Raw genomic sequence first — 26816 nt, forward strand, 5'->3', positions numbered from 1 at the left:
CATGGAAGAAGTTTGCATTTATATTTAACGATACATTGAGTTGATTCCTATCAAAAGTGGTGAGCCTTTCTTTCTATGAGGGGTGTACCGTTTTTAGTCTTTTTGTTAGGAGGGAGACCAGGGTTGCAGATGTGGAAGAATACAGGATGCTGTTTCTGGGATGATATCTTTGCAATATAGTTCAAGAATAGTTATAGGAGTTAAATCTGGCAGGTTCCCTTATATTAAGTAATAGTAGATCAGAAGAGTCGATAAGATGTTTGAGAATGTGGAATTTGATCAAGTAGGCTATTTAGTTCTTGTAGGTCTAGCTCGCTAGGATGTGGTAAATAAATGTTGCATGTATTAATATGTTTTTGGTATGTAATACTTACTGCTACAGCTTCGAGATTAGTACTTAATGAAATTCGCTTAGCTTCTTGGTCTGTTCTTACGAAGATAGCTACTTGGTTTGTTTAAAATTAGTTTCTTGAAGACATAACATATTAGAGCATAATTCGTTTATTAAAGGTTTTAACTGTTCTAAATGGGTATAAAACACATTAAGATTCCACTGTAAAATATAGGAATTAGACATGTTAGAAATTCGGGTGCTTAAATGAAACAATATGGAGAAATAAAAATATCGGGAAAGAAACGAAAGGCAGAATTTACAAAACAGTCATCAGACCAATAATGACATACGCGACAGAAACAGACAAAAAGGATGTTAGAAACAGCAGAGATGAAAATACTTAAAAAATTGATGGTAAGACACTATGGGACAGAGCTAGAAGTACAGATATACGACGTAGATGCAAGGTGGAGAACATCAAGAACTGGGTAAGAAATAGAAGAGTAGAATGGAACGATCATATAAGCCGAATGACAACAAATAAAGTAGTAAAGACGGTAACAGACGGTTCCCCAATAGGAAGACCACCAAAACGATGGAACATGGAACGACAACTTACTGGAGGCACATTGAAAAACAGACAGAGTCATGTCTATATAAAAAGAAGAAGAATTTTGTCTAAGGTAATGGTTCATCTGTCTCTTCTGTGGAAGAGAGATTATTGGGGTTTAGTTTATTTTTTAAGCTAGCGATATTGAATTGTAGGTATAACAGTAAACAAGATTAGGGATACCAATTAGCTCGGCAGTTTTTTCGAGTGTTTTCCACGAAGTCACATATTTCATTGTAGCTAAAGATAAATGGTGGTGATCTGTTTTCTATTTTGTATTTACTTGCCTCTAGAGAAAGCAAAAGTTCTTCGCGGGAATTTCTGGTTGATGTTTCTGAATTTCTTTGGTTTGCTTACTACGGGACGAGTGAAGATCTGTGAATCGGTCCGTGGGGTATTTTCGTTTAATGCCTGGAGAAGATAAGATTAGCCTCTTTAGTTGATTAGAGACGTTTGTAATAATTAGAGATGGGTTATTTCTACTGGAGTAAGATTGCTGATGTTGGGGTTTTTAAGGAGGATATTTCGATTCTATTGTTTATAGATCCTGTCATGTTGTCGCCAGTTTCCATAGTTTGTTCTGTTTGGTTATTAAATTCATTTAATGTAGTTAATATGTTTCGGGAAGTTTCTGGTTGTTCATTAAAACTGGTTGGATTAGCTTTGTCAGAGCATTCTGCTTCATGGTTATCAATAGTCTTGCATTTTGTACAGTTAAATAGAAAGTACAGTCCTTCTATAGAAAGGTATAATCGGTAAGTGGTATTGTCATGAGAGATGATGAAAGAATCTGGAATAGACATATTTTCTAAAGGTGTGATAAATATTTGTTTTCTAAAACTCAAGACATGGCTGTATTCGTTCGACATTCCTACCCTTGGGAAAGTCACCTTATAGACAGCGTTTATCCATCTTATGTAGTTCTTGTTCAATTATCGTGTTTGGAACAGTAGGGCAAGTATTTGATATTAGTAGTATTTGAGTTGGAGTAATAAGTTTCCTCATTTCTACTTGAGTTTCTTTTATACTAACATTATGTATTTGTGGGAATGAAGCAGTGAATCAACTGTATTTTTCGAAGAAAGATATAAACATTGTTGGCAATTCTGGAAGCGAAAGATAGGTACTTACGTGGACCAACTAGGCTATGAACTTTAGTTCCTTCAATTCTGGAAAGGATAAAGTGTGAGTGTGAATAGTATTCACGGTGTTATTCGAAGTCATGATTGATTAATATCAGACACGCTACAAGACCGGCCCTGTCACCGGTTCAAAAACTGGTGTGGATCCTGATCCAAAACTTGTTTTATTTCTATTCCTTTATTTTTATTTTATTTTACAGGTATTTTATAGGTTATAACATTAATATAGATATTCTGAGGTCGTTTTTGGTACTAACGTCACGTTTACTAGATTGACTTGGAGGTTGCACTATAACTATGTGGTGGAAATAACAAAATAATTTCAAACTGTGATTTTACCATTTAAAAATTGATACATTTCAGAACGGTTTATAACGTGATATATTTTACCACTCTCAGGATCGAACTGACTGGCGTAATAGACTTGGGAAGTTCTAGGCTCTTTTATAGGGCTAGCACCAATAATGATGATGGTGACGTAGAACCTCCAATACTAATCTTGAGCCCACACCTGCTGGATTATATAATGAGAATGAACTATCTAGAAACAGCTGATTGAGAACTCCGCTCTTGAGAAGGTCATCTCTGCATCGATAGAATGAGTGGAATATTTCTTAGTGAACAAGTACGATCCCTCCCAGGGCCGCTGCAACTTACGACTCAGACCTTGCCTTCTCGTTGGTTGGTAGAGCCAGACTGCATAACCTTCCTTGAAGTCAATGGGAGTGGATTTCTAATTGAACCTAACTTTCATCCTGTCACTGGTGAATTGCATCTCATTCCTTGAGAAATCGTGGACCTTAACCACTCGATCCTTTAGGCCGCTGACATACTTGGGGAGTGTTTCTTGGTCCTTCTCTCTGTCTGGCAGGTTACCATGTAGGAGGTCGATGGGAAGCTTCATCTCTGGACCAGACAATGGCATTGATGGAGTGCAACTAGTTGCTTCATGTTGAGAGCTTCAGTAGGCTAGCAGAAACAGGCACTAGTTTGTCTCTCAGGTTTTTAAGTAAAAACAGGGACAGATAGTTGTTGATGGACCGGTTGTCTTTCTATCATGCCGTCGGACTTAGGATGAAACAATGTCGTTCTGGTCTTCTTAATTCGCAACAAAGTCTTCCAAACTTCCGATTCGAAGTTGCGCCCCAGATCGGAATGAAGTAGAAATGGAACCCCATATCGGGAAACGACATTCTCAAGCAGGGCCTCACCAACTGTGATTGCTTCTTGGTTGGTTAGTGCAACTACTTCTAGCCATTTGGAAAAATAATCCATAGCAACCATCAAATATTTATTTTCTGATTTTGTTACTGGAAATGGTCCCAGAATGTCAACAGCAACTCGTTCCCATGGAGACCCGGTAATATATTGTTTGAGTTTTCTCGTAAGTATGGTTTCGGGTTCCTTCTGGATGCACAAAGGTCACATCGTTTGCATCACTCTTCCACATATTGCCGACAATTAACACAGTAACCTCGGGCCAAAGTCCTGTTGATCCCAAAATGAACCCCGCATCGGCTATCGTGGAGTTCTGCAAGCACGTCCTCTACACATGTTCTTAGGAGACCAACTTGGAGCACTGTTATGTTCCATCTGGACTCTCCCATTTACGAGTAATGACGCCATCTCGCAGACACAAGGAGTCACACTAAAGCCAATAGTCTTTCACCGAGGGCTCATATTTGACAATATCCTACCACAGTGGCCTAACTCCGTTGGCCAGCCACTCACGGACTATCTTGAGATCTGGATCTTTCATCTACTCGGCCTAGAGGTTTTCTTTGGTTAGAGCTTCTTCGTCACTTCCGCCCTCTATGCTTTTCAACTGTAGAATCTGGCACTTTAGTTTTTCTTAGCTCTCGCAGAATAGAGCGGTCTTCTCGAGAGGCCGTCGGTATTCCCATGTCTTCTTTCCGCTCGGTGGCTATTGGCAAGTCCATCGGCAAATAAGCTGTCGCTACTTCGTCTTATTGTGGATCTTGAGAATCTGGGCGCTTGGGGGAGAGCAGCCAAGCTGCGCCTCTTGACGTTAGGTTTTTCTAGATTTTACAAACTGCGTTGACAGGGACAGGCGAACAAATTACCTTTGGTGTACCATCAACTTTTAGTTGATTGGTCTTTTCTATTTGTATGCAGATATTTTCAAGAGTTTTCGTTACTTCATCATGTCTTTTCTTTACTAGGTCTCGTGTTACTTCAATTTCTTTGCTCATGCCTTATTTTGCCTCTTCGATTTCTCTTTCCATATATTCTTTACTTACTTTTGAGGCCACCATTTTTGCTATAAGACTCATGAGCAACTCTCTGTCGTCCTGACGACGTCTGTCTTCAGCTTCTTTTCGACGTCTTTCTTTTTCTTCTTGTCGTCTTTCGTCAGGTTCTTTTTCTTCTCGTCGATAATGTTCCATTGCGGAAATCATATCTCTAATTTCCTCCAATTTTTTTCGCTTGTTGTTTTAACCATGCAAATTTTCGAAAATAACTTCTTTTCACTTAATTTCAACTTTGACACCAGTTATTACGTTTTTCTGTGGATTTAGATATCAAGTGAAGCACAACGTTAAGTTTAACTAACTTAACTTAAAAACTTACTTAATTACAAACATCACAATTACTAATCACATTAATTTTTTTTTCGCATAGAAAACAATTCGCACTAATACTTAAAATCGCCAATACTGATCGAAGTATCCCGAAGCAGCTGATTGGGTAACGAGAACTGCGTAAATTCTCGAAGGTCATCCCTGCGTCGATAGAATGAGTGTGGAATATTTCGGCTGGCGAAGAGAGATCTCGATTTCTCTAACGCATAGGTGGTATCTCACAAAAATATATACAGAGTAATTTGTCAGTAATTAATAAAATATATAAACAAGGTCGTTCAAAGTCAAATCTCAATTGACTTTATGTGGTTTTTTGTAAAGTTCTGAAGCATATGAAAGTCCTTCAAAATGAATTAAACGAGGTATGTTTATGTAGGGATAAGCCACAATTTATTGTAATGAAAATCAAATTATGACTAACTAATGTTTGACGTTTCGATTTCCACTCTGGAAATTGTTAAAAAAAAAAGAAGATTATTTTAAAACATTATGGGAAAATGTATAATTCAAGTTGGTAGTAGATTGTCAACCTAATAACTTACCAACAACTTGGGTTATACATTTTCCCGTGATTTTTTAAAATATTCTTTTTTGAAAACGATTTAACAATATAATTTTTATTACAATCAATTGTGGCTTAACCACAGAACAATGGGTAAAAGAATAATGCGCAGAAATAGAAGAATACCAGAAAAGACATGATAGTTTTAACACATAAATAATTAAAGAATTAACTCACAACAATAGAACAAGAAAACCTTGAATACTGAAAGATGCAAATGGGAAACTTGTGTTGAATGCTAACGACAAATTAAAGAGATGGACAGAATACATCAATGAACTGTTCAAAGACAATAGAACAGAACAGATGGAGATAGAAGTAGAAGAGGATATGGTTTTAAAGATATTAAAAGAGGAAATTAAAATGGCATTAAAAACAGCAAAAATGCTAAAGCAGTAGGTCCAGACCAAATCCCTATAGAAACCTTAAAATGCATAAATGATTAGACCTTAGACATTATAGTAGACTTATTTAACTCAGTATACAAAACAGGACACATACCGAAACAATGGTTACTCTCCACCTTTTGTACTATCCCTAAAAATACAAACGCTAAATATTGCAGTGAATACAGAACAATATCACTAATAAGTCACATTCTCAAATTATTTCTAAAAATAATACATGGTCGTATAAATAAAAAACTAGAAGAAGGAATAGATGATAATCAGTTTGGGTTCAGAAACGGAATAGGAACGAGAGAAGCGTTATTTGCTTTTAATGTGTTAGCTCAAAGATACAGTCCATCTAATTTACAGAGAGACAGAGATCGAAGTTGACATAGCTGCCAAAGTATAAAAAAATCCTGAATCCATTTTAAATCAAATAGGTCACATAATTATTGCAAAAGTGGATTATACAACAAAATAAATTAATATTTAATGTAAATAAATAGAAACAAAACAACACTTGATATGAACTGCTAAGGCTGATAATACAGGGAAAGATAAGAGGAGGAAGGAGTATAGGAAGAAGGAGAGTGTCATGGTTGAAGAATTTAAGGACTGGTTTAAATGCAGTTCTATAGAACTCTTCAGAGCAGCAGTAGATAGAGTAAGGATAGTAATGATGATATTCAACCTCCGATCGGGAGACGGCACTTAAAGAAGTTGCCTAACCCATTATAAACACAATATTTAACTTAGACATGCCACAAGAAAACAGTTTCAGAACCTTTTTAAGGAACTATCTACTTAAATCAAGAATTTCACTAGAAACTACTAGCACTATCTTAGAGAATGAATTTAGTTCAATTACTTCTAATACAGTGAATTTTAAACAATAACATCCACAAGAAAAAACTGAACAAATTTACTAAAGAAGGAATAAGTACCAATAGACTGAGTACCAAAATGATTTTCACATTTCACTTAATAATCATTGTATTGTTGTAATTTCTGATGCTTCATGTATATGTAGATCTAGTTATAGAAAATCACTTACTGCATTTTGTTTTGCTGATGTTTCTAAAAACGTAGCTCTCCATTCTTCTGCGAGTCTTCTTCCTTCATCTGTAGGAATTGTTCTTTCTAAATGTAAGTCTGTTTTATTGCCAACTAAAACTACTGGAACACTAAAACAATAATGTTGAAATATTAAATATATACAATATATATTTGCTAGATTTTTGAACAAATATGACATTATTCACGAACTGTTTTTTATATTACGGTCTCTTTCCTACTCACAGAAACTAAATCGATTAATTTAAGCCGATTGTCCATACAAAACAGCATACATCGAACAAAGACAGCCCTAGGACGATGGTCGATGATTGATTCACCTACTGGCAGTTGTAAGTTGCGTTTGTAATGTGTTTATAAATTATTTTCGTGTCATTTAAATATTCAATCCATTTTCGTACTTTGAATAAACATATTTTTTAACAAACAGTTGTTATAACGCCTAACTGTTACCTTCGTTTCAATTTTTTAGGGTAAGAATTTATTTATTAGCTAATTCTTAATTATAATATTTATTCTAACCTCTAAATGAATCACTTAAAATCGTTTTTTCGCTAAAATGGACTTTTAAACTGTAAACACATATTTGTAAAGAAACGCCTTGAGTCAATGCATTCGTAACCTATCTACAACGGTGGTATGATTTGGCGATGTATTAGAGAAACACCATAAGTCCATGACTAAATGCGTTTCTTCTATGCAGCGCACATGTCGTTATAATTTGGCGCAATAACGCCAATAATTTTCAGTAAGTTCAATCTTGTGTTGTGAATGCACGTAGACAAATAAATGTGTTGTGAATACGAATACAGTAGTAATAATATTGTGGATTACTTATTTGTATTATATCTTGACAAAAATATTTTGAAATCAGTTAAAGCGAATAAGAAATTAAATAATTAAACGAGATAGAGTTAAAGAAACGAATACATCAATTGGAAGGGGAAGAATGTTCCTGCAGTTCCTTCTCCATCCTCCAAAGATTGCAAGTAAGTTGATAATTTGTTCTTTTCTATAGTGTATTTTTATGTATGAGAGAGTAATAAAACAATAAATTATGTATGCAAATCCCTAAACTGTTGATACGGGTGACTCAATGAAAAACAGATATTTGTCAACAAGTTTACAGAAGTATATAGGAAAACAATTTTAAATTGAGTATGACCACCAGGTATAAAGGTTGGAGCAGAATAGAATACAATAGTTGTGAGGGTTACTAATCCCTAAATAAGGTTGCCAGTGTCGGAGTGATGGAGGTTAACAGGTACTAATGAATTTGCAAGAAATGTAAGATGTTTATTTTATTGGTTATATATAACCAATAAAAGTTTAATAAGTACCTACCTATTTGCAAAATAAAGTTTAATTCTTTAGATAAAATAAAACGTTTTATTTTATCTATTTGCAAAATAAAGTTTAATTCTTTGCCTATTTGCAAAATAAAGTTTAATTCTTTAGATAAAATAAAACGTTTTATTTTATCTGAAATGAGTGCATTCCACGAAGTAAGGGTTTCAACAATCAAACATTTAATTCTTTAATTCCAGGAATCTACGACAGTAATTGACTAGATAATTACCTTCTAAACTTATTCCACAGAAAATGTGATAGTGGGTTTTTCCATTTTGTATATAGGAAGGTCCAAGTGGCGTATTCAAAATTCTTAACAGTTCACTAAAAGTAGGTACTTCAGTTGCAAGGTGCAGTTTATTGTGTATACTAGTGTTATGGAAAATTTGGAAGTGCCGTGTAAACGCCGAAAAATTGGTCCTCTAACAGTTAATGAAAAAACATTAATATTTAATTGTTTTAAATCATTTACAGACAAACGTTTATGTGAAAGTGTTGATGAGACCGTTGAGTTAGTTAGCAGTACACTTGGTGTTGGGAAATCTACGATTTACAGAGTTATTAAAGACGAGAAATGTGGTAGTTTTCAAATGCCACGTAATGCTCCAGGGAAACCAAAATTTCAAATAGAATATCATTTTAAAGAAGGACTTCGACGGAAAGTGCATGAATTCTTCTTTAGACAAGAATTTCCAACATTGGATAAAGTTCTTGTCTCAGTTCGAGATGATAAGGATTACCCAGAAATGAGTCGAAGTACGTTATGGAAACTTTTAAAAGAAATAGGCTTCCGCTGGAAAAAGAATCCCAGAAAGTCTATTTTATTAGAAAGAAGCAATATTGTCATATGGAGAAGACATTTTCTAAGAACCATAAAGGAAATGAGAAACCAAAAAAGAAAAATATTTTATCTTGATGAAACATGGATCAACGAGGGTTATACACCAAATAAATTTTGGCAGGATGAAACTGTTACAAGTCAAAGGCACGCTTTTGTAAATAACTTATCTACTGGTTTAAACCCACCATCAGGAAAAGGACGCAGGCTGATAATAGTACACATTGGCAGTTCAGACGGTTTTGTTGAAGGTGGTTTATTAACTTTTGAATCAACTCGTACCGGTGACTACCATGAAGACATGAACGCTGATGTCTTTCAAGAATGGTTCGAACAAATGATAGATCTTCTTCCTAAGAACTGTGTAATAGTAATGGATAATGCAAGTTATCACTCCAGACTTATAGAAGGACTGCCCACAACCAAGTGGTTAAAAAAAGACTTGCAGAATTGGCTGAGTTCAAAAAATATTACGTACCATCCCGGATCTATAAGAAAGGAACTTTATTCGTTGTGTGCCCTTCATAAAGAAAAATTTAAAAAATACGAAATTGATGAAATTGCCAAAAATCGTGGAATGACAGTACTTAGATTCCCACCATATCATTGTGAATTAAACCCGATTGAACTGGTATGGGCACAGATAAAGAGTGAAGTTTCAAGAAAAAATACCACTTTTAAAATTCATGATGTTAAACAGTTGTTTTTGGAGGCCGTAAATAATGTAAAACCTGAAAACTGGGAAAAGGCAGTAAATCACACTATTAAAGAAGAGGAAAAAATGTGGAAGCTGGACAATATTACTGATAAAATGATCGAGCCAGTTATTATAAATCTTGGTTCTGAAAGTTCATCTTCTGAATCTGATTTGGATTTGTAACAAGTAGCTGTAAGTTTTATATTAATATTTTTATTCATCTATTTAACATACCTTAGACGGTTTTAAAAACTCTTTTTCTCTTTTGTAATTTTTAAAAATTAAAAAAAATATGAATTTTTTAAAACCCTTTTTAATGTAGGCCAGTCAGTTCTAATATAGTGTGTGATAAAAGAGGTCACTTTTGTTTACATACACATAACACTTAAATAATTCATTTATTTTTTACAATTATTCAAAGTAATTTTTCAATTAATCTTGAGCACGCCCATGGAGTGGTCGGAGCTACCAGTTAAAATTATGCTAATTACTCTCTCGTTCATAAAAATAAACTATAATAAAAGTTTTCATTGAAAACAATTTTTTGTTGACTGATCAATCTAAATTTGTTAATATGTACTTAATTTTTAGGTACAGGAAAAAGTGCTTTTCATTTATAAGCAACGACGTAGAAGAAAAGAACTTGGTAAGTCTTCAAAGCCTAATAGAAGTAGTAGCTGTGTATACTCCATATCAACCCCTAATAGAAAAATTACCGTTTGTAAATTAACCTTCTGTTTTCTTAAGGAAGTAACAATTGACCGAGTGAGGCGGCTTGTATTTCTTGCAAGTGCAGGAAAATCACCATTCGACAAACGGGGAAAAAGTACCTCAGGCAATGCAATTTCTGGTATTATTACAAAGGCTATTCGTGAACATATTAAATCATGTTACACAAAGTTAGCTTACTATACTAGCAAGGAAAAGTATTATTTAAATGAAAAACTAGATATCACTCTTATGTACAAAATGTTTACAAAAAAAAATTCCGGAATATGTCACTGTTAAGTATTCATACTACAGAAAAGTTTTTAAAGAAGATTTTTAATTATCATTTAAAAGACCTCAGGTAGACACATGTTGTGTATGTGAGGAGCTTGCAATGAAAATAAATAGTACGCATTTGAACGATAATGCAAAGAAAGTTGCAGCCACCGAGAAAATGATTCATCTATGTCGAGCCAAGAAATTTTCTACTCAAATGAAATTTGTTAAAGAAATGGCCGAGTCCAACGAGGAAATTGTGGTTATTTCTATAGATTTTATGAAGAGTCTTCAACTGCCACAAATTCCAGTGCAAAAGGTTTCCTATCTTCGCCAGGTAACAGTGAACCTTTTTTTGTATTAACAATACTAAAACAGGAAAAGCAACATTTTTCCTGTATCATGAGAGTAACGGTAGTTTGGTCATTTCTAATGAGGTATTTTATAAAGAACATGCCGTTAGTAAAATATCTTTATGTTTTCTATGTCGGTTGTAGAGCACAAAATAAAATCCACACTGTGTTAAGGTTTTTTTTCGCTTTAATTTCGCTCAAAACATTTAAGACCATTAACCATTATTTTCCTATTAGAGGTTATTCCTTCCTACCCTGTGATATGGATTTTGCGGTTATTAAAAAAATTAGAAAAGTAGACTTCATGTAAAAATAACCGCTTTAATGTGGTATTGATCAATGCTGAAGATGTAATTGATTACAAAAGTTGGTAGTCAGGGTACTAAAAAAAACCATGTCATCCGCGGAATCCAGTGACAAAAAATATCCCAAGGAATCAGAAGGTTCAACTAAAAATAATGCATTTTCACCACTCCTATGAAAACTCAAACTTGGTTGTAACACACCATCTTATTAACGGATTAGCCAATCACACCTTCAAGATTAACAATAATAAAAAAATTACACTAATATTACCTGAAGCATTTGCATATCCCAGTGGAAAGATTCCGATTAATTATAAGAAGATTATGAATGTGTTGCTTGTGTGAGTCCATTTCAAAAGGTAAAAGAAATAATAAATTAGACTTACTCACAACCAATTTAATTTAACTATCCAGACGACCGGTTTCGCTTTCTACAATATGCAAAGCATCTTCAGGTCTCGATACAAAGTTAAATAAATGATGCCGGTACTCTATTAATTGATGGTTGAAAGAACATGGTTCAAACTATCCTGTATTGTTGATTGGAGAACTCAAGTCTGCTATTGTAATTGTTTGACATTAAACGGGGAAGTTCTTGAGGAGACAGATTTTATCCAATGAAGTAGAGATAGGTGTAATGTAATTGTTTGTTTGATGAAAGTAATGTTCTATACCATTGAGTTATTTAAAAGTTATTTATATTTATTCCAGAGATATATTTATGAAATGTGTGTTATTTATTGAGATTTTATTTTTAAAAGTGACAGTTGTGAGACAATGAATGAGATTAGATGTACATATTGTGTGGGTGTACAATTCTATCAACTTGTAATTATCAAATTTCTTTGATAAAGTTCTGTTGTAATATGTGGCAAATGGTTGTAAAGTCCAATATTTAAAGTTAAAAAATTAAAATTGAGGACACTTTAAGACACACAGAAAACACTTAAAAAGGGGGGGACGAAACAGACATTAAATTTAAAAAAGGGGGAGGATTTGAAAGCACTACATCTCTTACTTGGAGACAATGAGTTAAAAAAAAACTCATTGTCTCCAAGTAAGAGAAGAGATGTAGTGCTTTCAAATCCTCCCCCTTTTTTAAATTTAATGTCTGTTTCGTCCCCCCTTTTTTAAGTGTTTTCTGTGTGTTTTCTGTATCTTAAAGTGTCATCAATTTTAATTTTTTAACTTTAAATATTGGACTTTACAACCATTTGCCACATATTACAACAGAACTTTATCAAAGAAATTTGATAATTATAAGTTGATAGAATTGCACACCCACACAATTTGTACATCTAATCTCATTCATTGTCTCACAACTGTCACTTTTAAAAATAAAATCTCAATAAATAACACACATTTCATAAATATATCTCTGGAATAAATATAAATAACTTTTAAATAACTCAATGGTATAGAACATTACTTTCATCAAACAAACAATTACATTACACCTATCTCTACTTCATTGGATAAAATCTGTCTCCTCAAGAACTTCCCCGTTTAATGTCAAACAATTACAATAGCAGACTTGAGTTCTCCAATCAAAAATACAGGATAGTTTGAACCATGTTCTTTCAACCATCAATTAATAGAGTACCGGCATCATTTATTTAACTTTGTATCGAGACCTGAAGATGCTTTGCATATTGTAGAAAGCGAAACCGGTCGTCTGGATGGTTAAATTAAATTGATTGTGAGTAAGTCTAATTTATTATTTCTTTTACCTTTTATAAGAAGATTGTTGATATAGAAAAACTACAAAGTTATATACCGGATATAGAAAATATCCAGGATAATTATAATGAATTGTTCAACTGGCCCACAACGTTTTATAATTTTTCATGTTGGTTCTTGGAAAGGATTTGTTACTGAAGCAAGTTTATTATTTTGTTCAAAATCTAAAGTAGCTGATTATCATGGGGAAATGAACTATGAAATTCTCACTAAATGGATAAGTGAACAATCAATTCCCAAAGAGCCATCACTAGTTGTGATGAATAATCAGTGTTATTTTAGAAAAGCAACTTTACGCTGTTTCAACTAGAATGGTAATTATCAGCTGGTCGACAACAAAAAAGATCGAGTATGAGGAAAAACTCACAAAACTTGAATTATTACAAATTGCAAAAATGAACAGAAAAGAGAATGACATGTGTATATAATTGATTAGCTACTAAGAGAACACAGCCATGAAGTGTTGAGACTAACCTCATTATCACTGTTAATTCAACACTACTGAATTAATATGGGCAAACTACAAGTCATATTACAACATGTATATTGGTAGAGATGAACCTTCTGATAGTGCTGTTATAACTATGTGGAAAGAGGCACTAAACCAATAAAACACAGAAATTTGGGAAAAATGTGTGAGACATACTCATGAAACTATTAAAAAGTGGTATATCTGAGAAAAATTAATTGTTTTTTTAACCAGCTCAAATGTTTTCTATTTTTCAATTTATTATACATAGGTTTCTTTATTTGAATTTTGTTGTGTTAATTTTGTATGTGTATTTTTTTCAATTTAGTTTGATAACATGTGTAACCTGCATCTAGTCTTATTATGTTTATTACAGTTTTAGTCATTTTGTATGAATAATGAAATAAGGCTCAAATCCATTAATCTCTTCAACATCAGTGAAAAAAAAAAAATAATTAATTCTGAAAACCATATTTAACACTGAATAAACAAGATTATCAACATTATGGAGCCTTAGGTAGATTTTTATTCAATTTTTTAGATCATAACCCATTATTTGTTTAATATGCAATGAAAACACTTTTATTTCTGATTACTATGAATTAAATATTTATTTACTGTATCTGTTATTGGACAACCTGTAGGTTCAATAATGCAATAAAAAAAATAAAATAGAAGTATAAAAACGACCATTGTAATATTAGCCATTTTCTAATTGTTTATAATTAGTTGAGTAGTTTGAGTCATATGTTTTGGTTTATTTCCTATAGTAGGAATAATGACAATGTATAGAGAAACAGCTGATCTACTATAAATATGACCACCTAGTGGTATAGGGTAAGTTACAATTTATATTATTTTACAATTGAGTTTGTTTTTTATAGTTCATATAATTTTTTTTCCATTTTTTGCCACTTGTCAGATTTCTTGCTCTCGGTCCATGTTGCTCCTCTTCCTTGCAGTATTTCACCTACAGCTCATTCTCATATCTTTTTCATTTTTCTCTCCTCATTAGCCATATGTTTTACTTGTCTGGAGTCGTTTGTTCTTTGTAGACATTCCCACCAATTTAGTTTTCTTTTTTCTATCAATTTAAGAGCTGTGGCTAGTTCTAGCTCATCCCTTAGTAGCACTGTATTTGTTATTTTAACCATTTATATGACACATTTACTATTTGGATTTTACTTTTTTGTTTATTGGTTAGGGTCCGTGATTCACATCCAAATGTTAGTATTGACCTGTAATGAAATTTGTATTTTCGTTTTGAAATGTGTATTTTTATTTATGAAAGCTTTGTTCATCACATATTATAATTTTAGTATCTTATCTATTCAGTTATTTATTACTAGTTCTTTTTTATCATCACAAAGTCTAGATCCTAGATACTTAGAACTATTTGTATATTTATTTGTTGCATTTCTTCACTTACTATTACTTTCTTTTGTGCTGTTTCTAATTTTGAGCCATGATTATTATGTAACCTGCAAATTCTTCCACTGAGATTCCTGTTCTTTGTAAATGTCTGTGCCTGACGATTTTCACTGGTCTTTAGCATTGTTTTATTATTTCATCCATAAATATTATAAATAACTTGCCTTAATCCATTTTGTGTCTTAAATGATTGTGAGACTATTCTATTATTGTGTAAAACACAATTTCTGTCATTTTAGTACATATTCTGCAATATTCTTATTATCCCTACTGTTGATGTCTCTTATGTGTAGTATATCTCATAATTTTTTTCTTGATACCTTGTCAGAAGCTTTCTGTATACCTATAAATCAAAAATATACAGGGTGTTTCAAAAAGGTATGTCATAAATTAAATCACGCATTCCGGGGACAAAAATAAATTGATTAAATCCAACTTTCCTTAGTACAAAAGTGTACACAAAAAAAGTTACAGCCCTTTGAAGTTATAAAATAAAAATTGTTTTTTTGCATTATCTCCTAAATTACTTGATATTTTGTAATAAAAATGCACACGTTACTTTCTTGTTCTGAAAGCATTTTTCATAAAAAAGAAACAACAAAATCTAAGCCCACAGAAAAATTTGAAGGGGCGTGTGCACCCTTAATCCCCCCAAACTTTTGTGTATGTTCAAATCAAATGAATTTTGTGGCATCATTAGTTTAACACATTATTTTTAAAACTTTTTTGCCTCTTATCACTTTTTCGAAATACTAGTTTTTTCCTAGTTGGCCATAAAATTACAATTAGTTTCTAGGGATACAATAATTACAAACAGTTCCATCAATAATAGTCAATAATTTGAAGCTATCATTTATTGTGTGAATAAGATTAATATTAAAAATTTTGATATGACAATGGCCTACACATTTCAGGACATGGCAGATATGCATTTAACTTTGGGTAAGTTGGATCAGATTAAATTATGATTTCAATAAACTATCGGGAATATCGTAGGTGAATGTCAAGGAAATAGTGCAACAGCCGCAAGGCGTTATGCAGTAAAATACCCCAATCGAAATACACCCGATAGACGATTATTTCTGAGCATTGATCGTCGTTTATGGGAAACCGGTACAACCTCAAGTTGCTGGCAATAGTAGTCATACAATAATGGATGCAACTGATGAAGACATTTTAGAAATCATTGAAGAAGTCCCTGGAACAAGTACAAGGGTAATAGCTGCTCTACTAAATGTTGCTTACGTACGGGTTTGGAGGCGTTTGAAGGATCAGCTGCTTAAACCCTATCACTTAACAACGGTTCAATAGTTATTGGTTGAAGATTATCCTAAAAGGATTTGATTTTGCGATTGGTTGTTAATGGAAAACACTCGAAATGTTAATTTTATTAGAAATATTTTGTTTACCGACGAGGCTACCTTCAGTAGAAATGGAATAACAAACCATCATAACGAGCACATTTGGGCTGACGAAAATCCTCACGCCAAAAAAACGACTCAGCACCAAAGGACTTTCAAAGTTAATGTTTAGGCAGGAATTGTGGATAACAATCTAATAGGCCCAGTATTTCTTCCCAACAATTTAAATAGTGAAAATTATTTGCAGTTCTTGGCAAACGATTAACAAGAGTATTTGGAAGAAGTGAATATTGCAATAAAGCAAAATATGTGGTTTCTACAAGATGGCGCTCCACCGCACTACAGTAATGAAGTTCGGGAATACCTTTGCAGGCAGTATCCTGGTCAGTGGATTGGAAGGGGTCGTGGCGCACCTATTTCTTGGCCACCCAGAAGTCCAGGTCTTAACCCCATGGACTTTTGCTTTTGGGGGTTTATGACAGAGAAAGTGTATTCTGTAACAATAGAGGACGAACAATTTCGTCAGAAAAATATGATTTTTCATTGCATTCAGTTTTCCTTATTAAAATGATACTGAATGTGTAACATTTATTGTAATAACTTATTTATAGAGCTTATAGACATTTTTTGTACTTGCTAATTCATTTAAGCCATTTATTTATTTGAATTTGCCACTTCACAGATTGTCTATAACAGAGAGAAGTCCTTTGTATGGGTGTGTTAAATTTTATAATAGTCTACCATCTGACATTCAACAGGAAACATACTATAGAGCTTTTAAAAGAAAGGTTTTTCAACATCTAGTTGACATTGAGCCATATACTGTGGCGGAGTACCTCTCCTAGCCTTCTCCTTGATCAGCATATTTAATTTGTAATGTTAATATATTTTAAATGTGTGATATCAATATATATTTTTTTAATCTGTAATTAATAATGTAAGGTTATTTGCTCAATTATGTTTAAAAATTTATGCAAATAAAAATTTACTCTACTCTACTCTTTAGTTCCACATAATTTTTTAAAGGTTAATGAAAAGGGCTGTAATTCAATAAAAACTGTTTTTTGAAAAAAAGTGATGAGGCAAAAAATGTTAAAAGTAATGTGTTAAACTAATGATGCCACAAAACTCATTTTATTTTAACGTACTCAAAAGTTTAGGGGATTTAGGGCTGCACACCCCCCTTAAAATTTTTCTGTGGGTTTAGATTTTGTTGTTTCTTTTTTATGAAAAATGCTTTCAGAACAAGAAAGTAACATGTCCATTTTTATTACAAAATGTCAAGTAGTTTACGAGATAATGCAGAAAAACAATTTTTATTTTGTAACTTCAAAGGGCTGTAACTTTTTTCAAAGGGTAAATAATCTATTTTATTATTTAATATTTCATGTTTTTCCTTTTTCTTTGTCATGTATGTTTCTGGTTCTTTTGTTTCTCATTTAGACTTCGTTTGTGCTAGTTTTTAAGGTTCTTGTAATCGTCTTGATTTGTTCTGTGGCTACCTGTTTCATGAGTTATTATTCCTAGCCTATTTTATGGGATATAGGGCTTTTACTTCTTCCACAACCTCTTTTGTGCAGTCTTTTTCAATCCATGTATTTGTGCTCCATAGTTATTACTTACTTTAAGCCTGTCAAAATTCTTGTTTCTTGATGTTAGTTTTAATGCCATAGGTCCTGTTTGCCCAATTTTATGTCATTCCATTCTTCTGTCCTAATCAATAACTCTTTCTGGGTTAATTTTTGTTTCTAATGTGTTCAGTATTTCTACTATTTTTCCTTTATTGTCTCCACTATATTTGTCGTCAATGCCCTTCAGATCAAGGTTTTTATCTTTGATTTCCGTCTCCAACTGGGCTATTCTGAGCTTTTGATCTCCTATTGTTTCTTTAAATTTTGTATTTTCTGATTTCATTTCTTTTAATTCATCTAACACTGTTCTCTGGTACTTCCTATCTTTTTATGTTGCTGCTTACTCTATGTTTGTTTTATTTTTTTTTTGTATTAACCTTAGAGCTTAAAAGTGTTGAACAAAGCACCTGAGTAAATTTGAGGAATTTACTTATATATCCTTGAACTTATACCTTTTTGCACACTCTGGCAACATTGGAAGAAATTCCATCATGGATTTCTGTTTTTGTTGTGCTTTACTTTTTGACTTGAATTGGAATAGGTATCTACTTTTATTTATTTATTTTTTCTATTTAGAATTATTTTTTGAGACACTATTTTTTCACTGCACTAAGACTTTTTATTTTTAATTCCTTTGTTGATGTCACAGTACATTATGTTGCTCTCTAACTCTCAATATGTGAGGTTTATTGCAGGAGCGAACCAAAATACATATTTATCATAATGACACTACATTGCCACTAACTTTTGGCGTAGAGTACTGTTAATAAATAAAAACATATATAATATATACAAGATAATAATAATACCAATAAAGAGAATAAATAGAGAAGTCCTATGAAGACTTAATCCTTGTATAATTAATAATAAATCAATAAATAAACAAACTTACTGTTCTTTTCCAGTAATGTCTAATAATTTTTCATAAATAGATTTCACTACATCAAATGACTTCATACTAGTTATACTGTACACTAAAACATAGCCATGGACATCTATACTATATTGTGAAGGGAATATTGAATATTCATCTTGACCTGCTGTATCTACCAATTTTAATTCATAATCTTGTGAATTGATTCTGGTAGATTTAGTAAAAGCTAAAATAGAAATTACATGTTAATGCATTATCACAAAGAATTGAAGCCTATAGTATTGGTAAATATTTAAACCATAATTAACATATATGGTGCTGGTACAAAAATTGTTTCAATTTAATAACAGTATTTTGAAAGATGCTGGAGTGCATGTCATTCATCAAATAATTAAAATAAATGTCCCATGATTTTTAAATATTAATGTAGTAATACACCTTTTTTCACTTCCCCATAGTATGCACAAGACTCATAGTGTCGCTGGTCATAAAATGAATGAAAACTGAAATTTTTTCCACTGCAAAAATTCATTAGAAACGATAGGGAAAGATTAGAAGTAAATATATGACTACAAGAAAACAAATTGTTAGAATAATTTTCTAAAACAATTAAAAATTAATTGATATTTATATTAACACATTCTTAATATGCAAGGCTATGATTATTAAAAAACTGGTACCAGAGAGAATGTATAAAAACAGTTATAAAATTATAGTATATCTAACAAAGAAAGTATATATCCATGAAACAGAAATGGATTTGAAAGAAAAAGGTAACTAGGAAAATCGAAAATAGAATCAATTATTAAGACGTAAGCCTGGTTTTAATCTATTAACCAATTTACTATGAAGCTACTAGGTACTCCTTACAGACTACAATCTAATTATGGCAGTTATGACATTCAGATCAAAAAAATAAGGAAAATTTAACTGAACTGAAAATACAGCAATGCCTGGGCTATTTATTATTTTTTAACTATAATAAGAAGTTATAATACGATGTCACCTTGTTTAGGTAAATTGCATATAACATACTTCATCAGCTCCATATTTATCAGTATTTTAGTCATAAAAATGAAATAAAGTTCCTATTCTACCTATCAATATAATTTTAATATGAATTTCTCTTGTATTAGTCACTGAAATATCAGTAAACTAGATAGTAATTGTTAAAATATGTGCAAAACAATGTGACATTGACATGAAAACTAGAGCTTTTAGGAGATTTGTAACAATTGGGAAACATAACATAAAATAAGTACTAACTGTTTTCGATTGTAGGATCATAGGAGTCCACGAACTGACCTTCTACAAACTGTATGCTCAGTGATGACTTTCCTTAAAATAGAAATACGTTAATTTGTGCCATTTATTTAATTTAGAGGACATTCTTACCTACTGATCTATAACCCATAACAGCTATTTTCCTTTGTTTTGAAGGCATAATGACCAAATTAGTTACTATGTTTCAGATTTATTAATGTTAAATGTGCCCTTTTTAGGGTGTTTTAGTATAAATGAAAGAACTCACAAAAGAAATATTATAATACAGCCATACATATATCTACATGAAAACAAATAATACATGTCTAAACAACATTCAAAAGTTATAACTGCATTGGTAATTTTGACAAAATTTTATATTCTAAACTAATTGTGTGATACATTCAGTCATCAACACCAAAGTCCAAGGTTAATGTCAGTTATCCTTACATTACAAGAATGACGTGACTGAAAGAAGAACTGTTTGAGCACGTTTTTAGTTTCTTCTTATATCCTTCGATCCGAGTTATCATAGGCGTACACGCCGTTAAAATTATTGTATAATTACTAACATACGATTATAAAGATACAATCATTACGTGAATGATGTTTAATTGGTTAATGTATAAGTTACTATATACGAATTACAAAAAATACTTTATTTTGAAAAATATATAAAACGTGCAATTCAGGGGCATTTCAGAGGTAGGCAACCGGTATCGATTATTCTGAGAATCACGGGTGCCATGTTGTCAAGCATTTAATAATTCAAGAAATCTAAACAAAATAATAAAAATGTAGAAAAGATCTTAACAGAGAACTGTAAACATGAAAAAATTGAAATATAAAAGCACCTAGGTACGTGATGAACGAACATATCAATGTAGTAAATAATACGAGATTTATTTTTAGGTCTTAAAATTATTAAATTTCCTTTTAAACTGTAACTTTTAATAATTGTAAAAACATCATGCTTGAAAAGTCATCATGAGAAATATTGGTTAACCGAAACTTGTTATAGAACTATTCTCATTTAATCGGGTACATATTTTACTGTAGTCAACAGGATTGTTCTCCCACCATACTTCTGAGGTTTCATTATAAGAACAAGAAGCATGGTTACAATGTTTTGTGTAAAACTAATACGTACTTATCTGCAGCGTTCAACGCATATACAAGGTTAAGAATAATAAAACACCAGGGACTGATGGTTTGAGAAACACTTCAGTGTTGCTAATATGTTTTTTTCTACTTCTTCTTCCTATTTATAAGCAATTCTGCTTGTTTATTGGCGAATTAATACCTCTATGGAAGGTTGTCACTCCATATTTTGCGCGGTCGTCCGATACTTCTGCCGATTGGTGACTTATCTCTTTCTATTTTGACGACACGGGTCTCGTCCATTCTGCTTATGTGGTTATTCCATTCTTTTTTCTATTTTGTGTTCATTTATTTATACACTGTACGTTGCATTTTCTTCTAATGTCTTCACTTCTCTTTCGATCTCTCAGCGTAATTCCTGTAATTCTCCTCAGTACTCTCATCTCTGCCGTTTCTAGTAGCCTTTGCGTTGTAACTATGTCGGGTCTTGTTTCTGAGGTATATGCCATTATTGGTCTTACACTGGCTTTATACATTCTTGACTTAATCTCAGTGTTGATGTGTCTGTTTCGCCATATAGTGTTATTAACGCATCCTGCCATTCTATTTGCTTTTTGTACTTGATCTCTCACTTCTTTGTCCAGGTCTCCTTAGCTAGACTGTGTAATTCCCAGGTATTTTATTTCCATTACTTGTTCAATACTGATGTCATCAATTTCTATTTTACATTTGGTTTGTTCTTTGCTGACTACTTTTGTTTTAGTTTTCTGAGTTGAGATTGTCATTTTAAATTCTTTTGCTCTTATGTTAAATCTGTGGACCAGATCAGACTATTTTCATCTTGGGCTATTGATATTGTGTCGTCTGCGTAACAGAGTATTTTTATTTCTTTGTTTCCCATTCTGTATCCTCTTGCTTTGTTAACGCTTTTGATGATTTCATCTGTGATCAAATTGAAGAGCATGGGCTCAATGAATCCCCTTGTCTAATTCCGCTGCCTATTTCTTTAGGTTCTGTAAGTTGTCCATCTATTCTGACATTCATTTTGTTTTTTTGGTAGATGTTTTCGATAGTTTTTATAATATTTAGGGGAACTTCTATATTATGCAGAAGATGGACTACATCTTCGAGTCTTATTCTGTCAAACGCTGTTTTTAGATCAATCAGACACAGAAATGCTGGTCTATTATAATCTAGTGATTTCTCAGTAATTTGCTTTGTAACGAATATTGCATCTGTACACGATTTTCCACTACAAAAACCCTGTTGATCATCTGCTAAACTTATCTAAACTATAATTGTAAGTTTTTTATACCTCTGTAGTTTTCTGGCTGTTTTTTATCTCCTTTTTTGAATAGTAGAATTACTTCGCTCGTTCTTCATTCTTCCGGTATTTTATTGTGTTTTATAATTTTATTAATTAATGTTGTTAATTGTTCTATCACTGCTGCTCCACAATATTTCAGTAATTTGTTTGGTATCCTGTCTTTACCTGCTGCTTTTCTGTTCTTCAGGTTTTCAAGTATTTTCCAAACTTCCTATACATTTATATTAAATTCTTCATTTGTGGTAATTTCTGGTGTTTCCGGTTCTAGCGTCGTTTGTTCTTCCTCTGCATTGAGCTTTTTTGCTGCAAAGCGTCCCCAGTGATCATTTTTAACTTTTCTTACAAGTGCATGTGTTTCGTTTCTAGTTGTCTTGTAATTATGGTATGCCTCTTGTGTTTTGGTTGACATGTATTTCACGTAAGCTTGCTTCTTTTCTTTACATTTTTCCTTTACTTCTGTACAAAACTATGGAGTTCTTCGCCTTGGGAGTGATTTATTTTTATTTATATTTCTTTCACCAAGAACTTCGTTGGCCGAAGCTAAGATATTAGACTTAATTTTTGCCCAGCTTTCTTTGACTCCATAACTTTCTGTAATATATGTGTTTCTGTTTTCTTTTTCGGTTGTTCTTTTTTCGGATAGGTATCTTGTGGAGTCATCCTGTAAGCTTTCGACTTTTATCTTTGTGGTGTATTCTGGTGGCTTCCTATTTCTGCTGATGTTAGTGCTCTTACATCCAACCTTTGAGAGGGCTGTAACTCTATTCGACAGAATATAGTCTATCATAGATCTTTATCCTCTATTGACAAGATGACACCCCGATATTTTGTTAAAATAAATGATTGGTTAAAGTCTTCGTGAGAGACATAGGCTGTCATTTCTCTTTATTAACTAGCTGGGGTCAAAGTGATGGGGGAATGTTCCAAGATCATGCATATAAGTTTCCGGGCAACGAACAGGGGGGTACGTCCCCCCATAAGCCACCTGATAACATAATTTTGGATTCCGCATTAAATATAAATAATAATATATCTAACGTCCATTGTCCTTCTCAGAATGATAAAACACAGAAACAAAAAATTATCAATGTTTACTAGGAAAAAGAAGAAGAAATAGGTCCATATATTACAAAAGAAGAAATATTACAAGCAATAAAAATAATGAGTGAGACAGGGATGCGTATTGTCGCCAATTATTTTTAATGCCTACTCCTGAAAAACGCTCTTGGGGGTGAAACAGCTGGAATAATGGTAAATTGAGTTCCCATTAACAACATTAGATATGCGGACGACACTGTGATCTTAGCCGAAAATATTGAAGATCTTCAGAGACTGGTGACCAGAATAGCAGAGTATGGAAAAGAGTATGGTCTAACAATGAATGTCAAGAAGACGAAGTTTATGAGAATATCGAAAACTCGAAGAAATAACGAAAATCTTCTAATAAATGGAACCAACGTCGTACAAGTGGACAAATATGCATACCTGGGAACAATGATTAACTCCACAAATGACTACAATCAGGAGATCAAAATAAGAATAGAAAAGGCTAGAGCAAATTTCAACAAAATGAGAAGAGTGATATGTACCAGGGATTTAAAACTGGAACTAAGAGTTAGGTTGGCGAGGTGCTATGTTTTTTCGACTTTATTTTATGGAATGGAATCTTGGACCTTGAATGCGACATCAATGAAAAAACTGGAATCATTCGAGCTGTGGGTGTACAGAAGAATTCTGAAAATATCATGGACAGAACACGTCACAAACAAAGAGGTTCTGGGAAGGATGAACAAAGAAATTGAAATTTTAAATACAATAAAAACAAGAAAAGTAGAATATCTCGGACATATTACACGTGGAGAGAAATACACCTTGCTCCAACTGATTATGCAGGGAAAGATCCAAGGAAAGAGAAGCATAGTAAGGCGTAGAATGTTATGGCTGCGCAACCTGAGAGAGTGGTACGGATGTACATCAAATGAACTTTTCAGAGCAGCCGTCTCAAAAGTCCGAATAGCTATGATGATTGCCGACCTCCGCCTCGTAGATGGCACTTGAAGAAGAAGACTCGGAAAAAGACAATGGCCCTTTTTTTGTATACCTAGAATCGACAAATATACCTGATACCAAAGTAGGTTTTTTTAATGGAATTAAAATTGCTCGCGATATCTTTAACTTAAATTTAAAAGACATTAAAAAAATATGTAGTAAAGGTTTAAATTGGATTGCGATTTAATTTATTAATTTTACATCAGCAAACGAATTTTTAAATAACAAAACTCTACTAGACAAGGGATATAAGATTTATATTCCTTTTAATTTTGTAACTTGTAAAGGCATAGTTCGACAAATAGACATAGAGATTGGTGATAAGGAATTATTAGAATGTTGTAGTACGGGTACTGATATTGAAATATTAAATGTTATGTTATGTTATGTTAAATGTTAAAAGACCTAATAGAAAAGTGTACAAAAATGACACAGTTACTTATGAACCAACAGGCACAGCGCTTTTCACTTTTAAAGGTGTGATAATGCCTAAAACAGTAAACTTTTACGGCATGTCTAAATTAGTTAATGTTTATATTGCACCAGTGACACAGTGTTTTAACTGTCTGAGGTTCGGTCATACGAAAACAAATTGTAAAAGTAAAGATAGCTGTATTAACTGCGGTGAACTTGCACATTTCGAAGTATGTTAAGTCAAATGTTTCTTCTGTAAGGGGCCACATAAAGCCACAGACAAGAATTGCCCAGAATTTCTTAGCCAAAAAAATATCAAAGAGTTAATGGCTTTCGAAAACATGACTTTTTACGATGCAAATGAAGATATTCCAAAAACATACGTAGAAAAAGATAAATTTGTCATGTATGCAGGTGACTTCCCAGCTCTTAGAAACAGGAAGTGCAATGACAACTAAAACACTAATGCTAGCATTAACGACTCTGTTATGCCCTCACAAAGAAGAACTCATAACTTTAAATCCTCCACTACGAAGCGTTCATTCCAACAGGTGGTCTCTAATTCAAACAGCAAAAGAAGAGTCATTCAAAAAGGATACGACAAAAAAGTGCATGAAGAAAACCTTCTTTTCCCTAATTCATGACCTAAAAAATTGTCATACTCTCTCTCTCAACAACAACCCTCAACATCCCATAACACAAACATACCAGAAAAATCTTCTTTTAACTCTCAACAAAACTTAGCCTGGCATTCCAGTGCATTGCAACATATCCAAAATTCTGATTCAGATCCTTTATATAATACCAGAAACGCTTGACTACATTTTATCAATGATGCAACAGTCGATAATTTAAATATTCTTAAAAATATATTATCCCACAAAAACTTGGACTATATGGACCAAGATTCAATCTCAGACTTTGACACGTAATAACTTCCCACACACCACAATGTCCCACAATCTAAAACTAAAAATAATACAATGGAATATCAGAAGTATTAATGCTAATAGGGATAATCTGATTAATCTAATATCCGAAATAGATCCAGATATCATTTTCATCAATGAAACATGGCTTAAGCATGATGCCAGATTTTCTTTAAATTTTTATAACATCATCCGACAAGACCGGGATGATGGCAACATGTATTAAGAAATCCATAAGGTTTTCGACAATCAAAAAGTTCAATTCAACTTTAGTGCAATATGTAATAATTAGTATCTGTAACCTATACCTTATAAATATATATTCCAGCTCTAATAACGCAATCACTGCGACTTTACTAAATGATATGGTAGAAGGTATACCCTTAAATAATCTAATCATTATGGGGGATTTGAACTCACACCATCCTGCTTGGGATAAAGGGGTATGCAATAAAGGTGGTAAAATAATTTTTGATTTTTCCTTTGATAATGACCTTACAGTGTTGAATGATGGCTCAGCAACATTATTTCAAGACTCTAATAAGAATATCAGTGCAATAGATCTGGCAATTGTGAGCAACAGTGTGTCTTTGTCTTCTGAGTGGGGAGTTATCCAAGACTGCGGTAACAGTAACCACTTTCCTACCTACCTTAATTTAAATATAGCGAATCTTAACGGAACAGAAAGGATCCCACAGAAACCATACAAAACAAGAAATACTAAAAAAGCTGACTGGAACACCTATTACAAGAACATACTGTTAAACAAGCAAAACCTGTCAGAAATCAAAAACTATAAAGATTTCCTTAGCTGCAAATGAAGCAATCCCTTTTAAAAATTGTGGGGTACAGGGCAAACCCATGAATCCATGGTGGGACGAAGAGTGTACCTTATGGATCAAAACACGAAAATAAGCAATCTCTAATTTTAATAAATCCCCCTCTATAGAAAATTTCATCGAAACAAAACGCATAATCGCTATGAC

The 26816-nt window shown here is 32.8% G+C and overlaps 1 protein-coding gene across 1 annotated transcript in view; it reads right to left on the reverse strand.

The window, feature by feature from the left end:
* Positions 1-20446, reverse strand: part of Rheb (Ras homolog enriched in brain) — a 37522-nt gene extending 17076 nt beyond the window's left edge. Inside the window, exons 1-4 of the mRNA XM_072546793.1 lie at positions 20143-20446; positions 20014-20085; positions 18766-18973; positions 6695-6824 (exon numbers count right to left, since the gene is read on the reverse strand). Coding sequence (XP_072402894.1) covers positions 6695-6824; positions 18766-18973; positions 20014-20085; positions 20143-20191 — 459 coding nt within the window. The 5' untranslated portion in view covers positions 20192-20446. The remainder of the gene's footprint in view (positions 1-6694; positions 6825-18765; positions 18974-20013; positions 20086-20142) is intronic.
* Between the last annotated feature and the right edge of the window lie 6370 nt (positions 20447-26816).

The sequence above is a fragment of the Diabrotica undecimpunctata genome, chromosome 10 (assembly GCF_040954645.1).
Source record: "Diabrotica undecimpunctata isolate CICGRU chromosome 10, icDiaUnde3, whole genome shotgun sequence".
NCBI classification, from domain to species: Eukaryota; Metazoa; Arthropoda; class Insecta; order Coleoptera; family Chrysomelidae; genus Diabrotica; species Diabrotica undecimpunctata.